Source organism: Schistocerca cancellata, chromosome 9, assembly GCF_023864275.1.
Source record: "Schistocerca cancellata isolate TAMUIC-IGC-003103 chromosome 9, iqSchCanc2.1, whole genome shotgun sequence".
NCBI lineage: Eukaryota > Metazoa > Arthropoda > Insecta > Orthoptera > Acrididae > Schistocerca > Schistocerca cancellata.
Genome location: NC_064634.1, coordinates 400,284,908 through 400,295,989, shown reverse-complemented (window position 1 = coordinate 400,295,989; position 11,082 = coordinate 400,284,908). Strand labels below are relative to the sequence as shown.

Genomic DNA, 11,082 nt, shown 5'->3' with positions numbered 1-11,082 from the left:
TCAATAAGGCGAAAATTGTTCTGATAATTTTTCTCTGTCTGCCCCTGGCCATTTGATGGCTTTATAACTGGAAATCACTCTTTGTTTATGCCTCTCATATTCTTGTTGTTATCTACAAACCCTAGATCTTGCTGCTAATCTGGAATGATAATTTATGTACTGATGTGTGAGTATAAGTTTGTTTGATCAGTCATTGTTTTACACAAAGAGCCATCAACAGAACACTAAAAACAGTTCATCATACCATTCTGTATTAGGGACACATTTATACCACTGTTACTGGTAAATAAAAGTACTGTCGAGAGGAACTAACATGCACAAAAGTATTTTGCGGCACCTATTGCTGAGCTACATAGTCATCAGATGATTCTGAATCCAAATCACTTACATATTCTTCATTGACCATGTCCTGCCAACAATCAGATCTGTCACTCAAGTTGACATCACTTTCTAAAACCAGGTGTTCTATTTTTGAATCTGAGAAATAGCTCATTTTTACCACTGCAAGATAAACCAAACAGCATGCTTATTGACAGTTGCTTGACATGTGCACTCATGAGACAAATATTGTAACTGGACAAGGATACATTACTGTAACTAATGAGAGATAATATCTAGTGGAGGAAGCATCAATTAAAAGCATTATATCGTCTAATGCATGAAACTCACAATTCTGGAAGGAATGTAACAATATTATAATTCTCATTAGTCATAAGCCTCAAAATGCTGTAGATGGATTTGACAGTTGAACCAACTCAGAATGAACAGATCATGGGTGGATATATGCATCATGACTACTTGAAAGATTAATGAAGTACAGCTGAATGCCTCTAAGGTTCCATCCACAAATATGAACCACATCAAAATTTGTGATCTGTCACGAGTTTCATTACAGAACATACTAGGTTGCTGAATGCAAGTTTTACTTCTTAGACACATACTACTGGGAAATGAAAAATGAACTCCTTGACACAAGTGACTAAAGCATGCCACACTTGCACGGGACATTTCGAGAGGGCAGTTCATGTGACAATCAAACATGGGCATTATCAGCAATGGAAAGTTGCAAGCTTTGCATCAGTTGTTTGCCTCCAAAGTCATTAGCAAGCAGTTTGCCATAGCACATGGAGCTCCATCTGTGTTTGCCACATTGTTATTATGCAACAACAACAGAGTGGATGTGAACCTTTTGTGCAACTGACAGGGGGCGTGTATAATGGATCTGCGTGAGGTTGGGTAGTCATACCACAGAACTGCATTACACGTGGGGCAAGAGATCTCCAAAGTGTGCTGATGTTGTAACCAATGGTTAGCAGAAGGTGCACATGCCCATCAGTCTGCATCCAGACTGTGGCGATGCAAAGATGCCCAACAACATCTTATAAAGTGCCATATCAGGTCACACCGAGACATCACAACAAATTCGGGACACTGCTACTCTGGGGGGTATTAGCGAGGACCATTCGCAACCATGATGGTGCATGCCATTAGGGCATCTTCTACCCACACCCCAACATCGTGCAGCCCACCTCCAGTGGTGTCACTGTAGGTGCTTATGGAAAGACAAATGGAGACTTGTGATCAGCAGTGAAAGTCACTTCTGCTCTGGTGCCAAAGGTGCTAGTAGGCATGCGTGGTGTCTTACAGGTGAGTCTGGAACGATATGACAGAGGCACATAGGGCCAACACCTGGCATCACAGTGTGTTCTCTGGTAACCATAGAGGGAACACTGACTGAACAGTGCACAGTACATCCTAAACACAATTCGACCCATCTTGCTGCTGGTGGTGCACCAAGAATGCGATGTGCTTTTCCAACAAGACAATGTATGTATCCTGTGCCACCCACATGTGCTCAGCAACGAGTACGTCAACTACACTAACCAGTACGAAGCACAGATCTGCCTCTCATTGAGCATGTTTGAGACTACATGAATCATCATCTTGTGCAGTCAGCATGACCGGCAAGATATCTGGCCCAATTAAGACAGTAGGTGGAAAGTGCATTGCAGGCCATTCTGCAAGATTAAATTCATCACCTCTGCAGCTGTCTCCATTGGAAAATTGAAGCCCGAATTGCTGCAGAAGGAAGGTATACAGTGTACTATTGCTGACATTTCACACATCCTGTTGACTGTACTCAAATGTATGTGGCTCTGTCAGTGTGATAGTTGTATACGTCCTCTAGAGTGTGTCAATAAAATTTCCCTCAGCTCAGTCGACAAGCTCTTGGTGTCCTCCTTTCTTCTTCCCGCAGTGTAGTTGTGCCAGTGATCAAACTTCAGTGAATATTGCTTGTATGTAACAACCAGAGGATCCACATTCCTTCTGAAAGAGTGATATAAAAAACTGGGAAACATTTCTTCAGGAAGTTATAAGACAGGAAGTTTGATAAGCATACAGCATGTATGATGTGATCCTCGTACCAAGTGTGTCACATTGAAGGAACACGGCACCAGGGAGGCAGCATTCGTTAAAAATTCACGAAAGATTAAGTGCTTTAAAATCAATATGACCTGTTTTACAGATTACTATTATGGAATACAACGAAAGCACATTTGCAAAATAGTCCCTAAAAGGATGCACTACTCACAAGCGATAACAACCTGTAGACAATAAAAAAAGATCAGTTTAGAGGTTTCAAGACACAATGGGTGCTTGTTACTCAAGGCAGGCAGTAATTGCAAGATGTGAGTGCACAAGTTGCACATTCATAAAGTACTTGGAGTTTGAAAATAGTGGGACCAAGTATTGTGGTATTTTCTATGAAAGAATGGTAAGCAAGAACATATGTATCTCCACTTCCTCGAAGTGGGCAATCACCAACTGACTTCAAAAACCGCAGCTTGAATTCACAGCAAAAATATTACATCTCCAAAGATCACTTTGCGATTTTCAACAATGAGGTGAGATTGAGAGGAGCCACATCTTTCAAAGAAAGGGAAGAAAGGTTGGAATTTTTCCAAATGATATGCCACTTACAATATCATGATTACATGAAAATGTGAGGATCATCTCATTATTCATCAAGCACTTACTGACTCCTAGGTCACCAGTGCCCATCTGCCATAGCCATTTTGTGTCACTGGTGTGCAAATGCTTGTTGATTAGTGAATATATGACAATATTACAGGAACGAGAGTTACTAGAAAACACATCAACACTAGCCACATAGGCAGCTGCAGAACGATGCAAGCACCGACAGACTAATGTTGCAGGAAAAGAGAACAGGAGGCGGCTCAGAGGAGGAAATGAGGTTTCATCCAGCTAAATGGATACTGTGTATCATTAAAACATTATCTGTAGCTTTTTGATGTTATTTTCTTGTCAGTTTCAAAAACAGGAAATCTGGGCTGACCTAAGTTAAGGTTTTTAATTACTCTTTTCAATATAAAAACATTTAATCCAACAAACATGTTCTTGATGTTCCCTCATAAAAATCAGAGTCTTCAAAAGACAAAAAATGTTCTTAACAGCCCGCTGACATTCAGCAAAATTATGTTATATTACATCACAGACAATCAGATTAAGTACCACAAATTAATAATTTCAGTCTTTTTTTCCACTTTTGTCCTGTATAAGTACTTGTTAATGTTATTAGCTAGTATTTTTGAGTATGGAAGAAATCTAAAACATATTCTTCCAGCAGTACTCAAACAAAATAAAGTTTAAACACATACAAAAACATGTTTTCAAAGATCCTCAGTTTAGCACACCTATCACTATTTTTCACATACATATACTTCAAAATCAGTGAGTACTTTCACACCAGTAACAAGCAAATATGTTCCACAAAATATTTCCTTATGAATGTGGAACTATCTTGACACTACACTTTTACCATCAGCACCTATTCAACTAGTACACTTCTGCATATTTATGCAAAGCAGGTTTTACAAATAATATTACAAAGCAGTGGACTGGGAACATTGTATAATCTTGACTTCCATGTAACTATATTTCTGTATAGCTCCATATATTTAATGTTTACTGTTGTGCATATTATGTTATACTTTCTCCATCATTTCATCACTGACCTATAATATTATTTAAAAAGGGGTTGTTGCATAATATGAATATAACAAAGTTATACTTAATGATATGAATATAATAGAGGGAAACATTCCACGTGGGAAAAATATATTTAAAAAGAAAGATGATGAGACTTACCCAACAAAAGCGCTGGCAGGTCGATAGACACACAAATACACACAAACATACACACAAAACTCTAGCTTTCGCAACCAACGGTTGCCTCGTCAGGAAAGAGGGAAGGAGAAGGAAAGACAAAAGGATTGGGTTTTAAGGGAGAGGGTAAGGAGTCATTCCAATCCCGGGAGCGGAAAGACTTACCTTAGGGGGAAAAAAGGACAGGTTTACACTCGCACACACACACATATCCATCCACACATACACAGACACAAGTCTGCTTGTGTCTGTGTATGTGTGGATGGATATGTGTGTGTGTGCGAGTGTAAACCTGTCCTTTTTTCCCCCTAAGGTAAGTCTTTCCGCTCCCGGGATTGGAATGACTCCTTACCCTCTCCCTTAAAACCCAATCCTTTTGTCTTTCCTTCTCCTTCCCTCTTTCCTGACGAGGCAACCGTTGGTTGCGAAAGCTAGAGTTTTGTGTGTATGTTTGTGTGTATTTGTGTGTCTATCGACCTGCCAGCGCTTTTGTTGGGTAAGTCTCATCATCTTTCTTTTTAAATATAAAGTTATACTTAACATATACGTAAATAATGGATATGCCATCATGTCAGTAATTTCCATCCTTTCAAGATGGAGTAGATAAAAACATTGTTCACAATTGTCAATTCATCAGTTCTAATTACAATGGTTGGTAATTGTTTGAGACTTCCTTGACATTTTATCACTTTTTGTGTACATCTTCATTGAATGTGTCTGACATAATTAAAAACAAAAATTAGCTTCACTTTTTCATCTGCCACGAATTCAGTGATTGCTAATTCTAAAAATAAATTTAGGAAACTTTATTCTGTGTCGTAATCTGTCCAAGTTTTTAAAATATACTTAATGTTACTAGTGCCACTGCTACCTGAGCTTGCACTAATAATCTGCAATTACAATGACACTAGAAGATCCTCCATTTGTCTTGCAATAAATTTTTCCCAATATCTTTAATGCAAGTCCTACTCTTCATATACATTGTAATTCTCTGAAAGGCAAATCACTTCTGCCTAAGTGTTATTTACATTACTTTATAGTTCCTCACTAAGATCCAGAATATCTGCAGAACCTCTGGTGCCCACTGTATGCTATCTAGTAACACTCAAGTTGCTTTAAAAATTACAAGTGCTAATCCTTCATTTTCTATTACCAAGATGTGGAACGATTCAAATGTAGGGTTACTACCTGATTTTCTAATCAGCTCTTAATGAACATCATCTGAAACTTGCTTCAGGACAGCACGAAAGATATTAATCAATCTTTATTTCATCACAACAATGCCGTGGCTTCGAGGAGACAATTTCTGCGATTGTGAAATGTTTACTCACTACTGGTTACAATAAATGGTGACTTTGACAGGACTTTCAGAGTTTGCATTCAGAATATTTTTCTTAATCATTTAATAACTTAAGACATGATTGTGTTATCAGCAGTGGGATTGCTACGACTGATTTAAGATAATCTGAGCTGGAAATATTTTCAGATAATTTTATTTTTGTTGTTGGAACATTTTCATTTGTGCCTGACAAATAATAAATATGTCAGTAAAATGTCAGATTTAGGCCTCACTGTAGTCGCGTGTGCTTCCCAGCCACAAGTCTTTTACTCTTGCGATTTCTAATATATGACAATTTATTATTAGCACCTCATTTTGCATACAAGTTTAACCTACATTTCCCACCTTCTCACTCTGCTTACATATAACGCAATGTTATAATTTCTACAACAGATACAAATTTCAGAAAATTTAAAGAGGAGTACTGCGGACTACAAACAATTAACAACAGACAATAATTATGTATAATATGACTCAGGCACGATTTAAAAAGGCAAATCAGTTACACCAATGTCTCCTGCTTATACACTGGCCTGGAGGACTTCGTAAATTTTTTTGACACATTGCTGTGATGCACACAAAAGAAATTCAGAGGACACTTCCACAGTTTCTTTAAAAGAATTAACTCACATAAGTGACTTGTTACTGGATATGAAATTTTGTTAGACTAGCACTGGCAGTCTTCACTGGCATCCACTGGCACCACTGCCATCGTCATGAAGGAGTGGAGACTGTGAGCCAAGTGATCGACCCTGTGGACCGGTAGCTGTCCTTCCCCGCGCTGCTCGCTCTGGAGACACCGGCATCTTCAGAAGTTGTGTCGATGGTGAAGGGAATGATTCCTCACTGCTGCTGGCACTAAGGGATGCTACAGCTGGTGTTGCTGTAGATCGTCCAGGATCCTAAGGGAAAGAAAAAAAAAAGATAGAAATGAAATGATTGTATGGCATTATTGGCCAGGACACTCCATCTGGAGTAGCTCAGCCGCCTAGTGAAAGTCGTTTTAGTTGATGCCACGTCAGCGACTTTTGTGTCGATGACGACGAAATGATGATGAGGACAACACAATATCCAGTCTCTCAGTGGAGAAAATTTTCGACCCAGCCTGGAATCGAACCTGGGTCTCCTGCATGGCTGTCAGCCACTCTGACCACTCAGTTACAGAGACAGATCTTTTGTCACCACACCCTTTCTCCTGCGAGTTATTTGTGCATTACCACATACATAGAAGTACAGAACTCAGTATTCTAATATGACACTTCCATTTTTCATTGAATTGCTCATCTCTTCTCAAAAAGTATGTGCCACAAAAGTGTACTCTTCTCTAATAACATAAATGCAAACTACTGGCTAAAAGGGAGGATTTAACATCCTGTCAACGACAATGTAATTAGAGAAAGAGCAAAAGATAGGATTGGGGAAGGTGTGAAAGGAAACTGGCGATGTCTTTAAAAAAAAATTACCAACTGAGAGAAGCAGTCAACTGTACTGGTAATGAGAAACCATTCACCAACACCTCTATCAGTCTGAAAAGTAGTGTTGGTGAACATTTTTGGTACTACAATTGTTGACAAATTGTTGGGCTGACAAATTGTTGGGACTCCTGGTTCCTACCTGTGAGAGGCAGGCAAGTTTAGACATGTTCAGTATCACCTACCACTGCAATGCAGGTAACACGCGAGGAACAACATGCAGCTTTGAAATTCAGCTTTTGTCTCAACTAATCTTCAGCAGAGGCCTATATAACGTTATTGGAGGCCTCTACGTGGTGTCGGAGTGTGGGGGGTTGTTCCCATTGCTACGAGGTATGTGGCTCACTGACCCTGGACACGAAAGTTGAGTTTGGATTTTAATTTATCTGTAAGTCAAGACTGTTCACATTGTGCTGTCTGGTTCTTGTTGTTGGCTGTTGGGACATTCCCGCGAGCAACAACATATGTGTTCGAGTTGGCGAAGGTTTAGCCTCCATCCGGTGGAGTCTAACTTCATTTGGTTATTTGCAATTGAACTGTACCAGCAGCATTTTCTGCCTTGTGGCCATTAATGTTCCGGTTACCTGCATCTGGCCGTTGACGTAAATTCAGGCAGTGTCCTTTCTTCACCACATTGTCGCTGTCCAGCATGGTGTGTAGTTTGACAGCTTAATGTATGCCTGGTTGTGGGCGTCCATGCCTTTCCCGTTTTTTTTTTTTTTTGGTGGTTTTAGGGCGCACAACTTCAACTTCAATGGTCATTAGCGCCCTGACGACGTTAAGAATGCACCGCGAGGCACAAGATTAAAACAACAACTAAAAGGGAAAACACGATAAAAGACAGACTGACAGGCATAGGATTAAAAAACAGCATCATCAAATGTCCTTAGAGAGGTTTGTCAAATTGATAAAATGAAGAACACGAGCAGCTGCTCATGGGTCATCCGCTAAAATGGCATCGAAAGTACTTGGCAGGTGAAGATCTAGACGCAGTGTGTTAAAATCTGGACAGGACATTAAAATGTGTCGAACCGTCAGCAAGTGCCCACATGGGCAGAACGGCGCCGGCGCAGCCGTCAGCAGATGGTGATGGCTGAACCGGCAGTGTCCAATCCTTAACCGGGCCAAAACGACCTCCTCCTGCCGAGAAGGGTGTGAGGAAGACGTCCAAGCCACGGGAAGAGGTTTTAAGGCACGAAGCTTGTTGTCTGTAAGTGCAGCCCAATCGGCATGCCACAGCAATAAAATGCGCCGACAAATGACCCTGCTAAAATCGGACGAAGGGACACAACAAGAAGCTGTCCGAGGCTGGAGGACCGCAGCCTTGGCCGCGGCATCTGCAGCTTCGTTCCCAGGGATACCGACATGGCCAGGAACCCACATAAAGCTAACCGGAGAATCGACGTCCACCAGCTGCTGAAGAGAGCGTTGGATCCGGTGTACGAAAGGGTGAACCGGGTACGGATCACTGAGGCTCTGGATGGCGCTCAGGGAGTCGGAGCAGATGACATAAGCAGAATGTCGGTGGCGGCAGACGTAAAGAACAGCCTGGTAGAGGGCAAAGAGCTCAGCTGTGAAGACCGAACAATGGCCATGGAGCCGGTATTTGAAACTTTGTGCCCCGACAATAAAGGAACACCCAACCCCGTCATTGGTCTTAGAGCCATCTGTATAAATGAAAGTCATGTTGATGAACTTCGAACGAAGTTCCAAAAAACGGGAGTGGTAGACCGAACCGGGGGTAACCTCTTTTGGGAGCGAGCTGAGGTCAAGGTGAACGCGGACCTGAGCCTAGAGCCAAGGTGGCGTGTGGCTCTCGCCCACTCGAAAGGTTGCAGGGAGTGAAAAATTAAGGTGTTGAAGGAGGCGACGAAAACGAACTCCAGGGGGTAGCAGGGCAGAGACATACAACCCGTATTGACGGTCGAGAGAGTCGTCAAAAAAGGAACGATAAGACGGATGGTCGGGCATTGACAATAGCCGACAGGCATACCGACAAAGCAGTATATCGCGCCGGTAGGTGAGTGGCAATTCGCCAGCGTCAGCATGAAGACTCTCTACGGGACTAGTATAAAATGCTCCGATTGCAAGTCGTAAACCCCGATGTTGTATGGAGTTGAGGCGGCGTAAGATGGATGGCCGTGCAGAGGAGTATACGAAGCTCCCATAATCCAGCTTGGAGCGGACGATCGACCGATATAGACGAAGTAGGACGGTTCGATCCGCTCCCCACGACATACCACTGAGAACACGGAGGACATTTAAAGAACGGGTACAACGGGCGGCCAAATATGACACATGTGGAGACCAGCTAAGTTTCCTGTCAAATGTAAGGCCTAAAAATTTGGTTGTCTCCACGATTGGGAGAGCAACGGGACCGAGTCATAAGGACGGTGGGAGAAACTCTTTGTAGCGCCAGAAGTTAATACAGACCGTCTTCTCGGCAGAAAAACGGAAGCCATTGGCGACACTCCAGGAGGAAAGACGGTCAAGAGAACGCTGAAGACAGCGCTCCAGGACACGTGTACACTGCGCGCTGCAATAGATGGTAAAATCGTAGACGAAAAGGGAGCCTGATACATCAGCTGGGAGGCAATCCATTATTGGATTGATCGCGATGGCGAAGAGAGCGACGCTCAAAACTGAGCCCTGTGGCACCCCATTCTCCTGGCGAAAGGTGTCGGACAGGACAGAACCCACACGTACCCTGAACTGTAGATCCATTAAAAAGGAACGAATAAAAAGAGGGAGGCGACCGCGAAGGCCCCATGTATGCATGGTGCGGAGAATGCCCGCCCTCCAACAGGTGTCGTAAGCCTTCTCCAAATCAAAGAACACAGCCGCGGTCGGGCACTTCCGCAAGAAGTTATTCATAATGAAGGTCGACAAGGTAACCAGATGGTCAACAGCAGAGCGGCGCCTACGAAATCCACATTGTACATTGGTAAGTAGGCGTCGAGACTCGAGCAGCCAAACCAATCGAGAGTTAACCATTCACTCCATCACTTTACAGACACAGCTGGTAAGTGAGATAGGTCGATAACTGGAAGGCAAGTGCTTGTCCTTCCCCGGCTTAGGAATCGGGACAACAATAGACTCGCGCCAGCATGCGGGAACATGTCCCTCAATCCAGATGCGATTGTATGTACGAAGAAGCAAACCTTTACCCGCAGGAGAAAGGTTCTTCAGCATCTGAATATGAATAGAATCAGGCCCTGGAGCGGAGGACCATGATCGGCCAAGTGCGTTTTCGAGTTCCCGCATGGTGAATGGGGCATTATAACTTTCACAATTCGAGGAGCGGAAGTTAGGTGGCCTAGCCTCCTCTGCCTGTTTGCGGGGGAGGAAGGCAGGGTGGTAATTAGCGGAGCTCGAAACCTCTGCGAAAAAGCGGCCGAAGGCATTGGAGACAGCCTCAGGGGCCACAAGGACGTCATTCGCGACCTTCAAGCCAGAAACTGGTGAGTGGACCTTAGTGCCAGATAGCCGGCGCAGGCTACCCCAGACAACAGAAGAAGGAGTAAAACTGTTGAAGGTGCTTGTGAAAGCAGCCCAGCTGGCTTTCTTGCTTTCTTTGATAATACGACGACACTGAGCACGTAATCGTTTATAATTGATACAATTCGCCACTGTAGGGTGGCGTTTAAATGTGCGTAAAGTATGTCGACGAGCACGTAAAGCGTCTCTACATGCTGCGGTCCACCAGGGGACCAGTACGCGACGTGGAGAAGAAGTAGGGTGAGGGATGGAATATTCAGCAGCAGCGAGAATGACTTCCGTGAGGTGTGCGACCTGACGATCGCAGCTTGTGAAGGTTTGATCCTGAAAGGTCGCCCTGGAAGAGAAGAGCCCCCAGTCTGCCTTGGAGATGGTCCAACTAGAGGAGCACGGAGAGGGGGTATGCTGCAGGAGATGGATAACACACGGGAAGTGGTCGCTCGAATATGTATCAGAAAGTGCATACCACTCAAACCGGCGTGCAAGTTGGGGAGTACGTATAGAGAGATCTAAATGGGAATAGGTGTGAGATGTGTCCGAAAGAAAAGTAGGGTCGCCAGTATTGAGGCAGACAAGATTGAGCTG

General features: G+C 43.2%; 1 protein-coding gene across 1 annotated transcript in view; it reads right to left on the bottom strand.

Annotated features, from left to right (window-relative positions):
* Positions 1-4,720: 4,720 nt before the first annotated feature.
* LOC126100688 (E3 ubiquitin-protein ligase MARCHF8) overlaps positions 4,721-11,082 on the bottom strand; it is a 93,017-nt gene continuing 86,655 nt past the window's right edge. Inside the window, exon 6 of the mRNA XM_049911304.1 lies at positions 4,721-6,429. Coding sequence (XP_049767261.1) covers positions 6,211-6,429 — 219 coding nt within the window. The 3' untranslated portion in view covers positions 4,721-6,210. The remainder of the gene's footprint in view (positions 6,430-11,082) is intronic.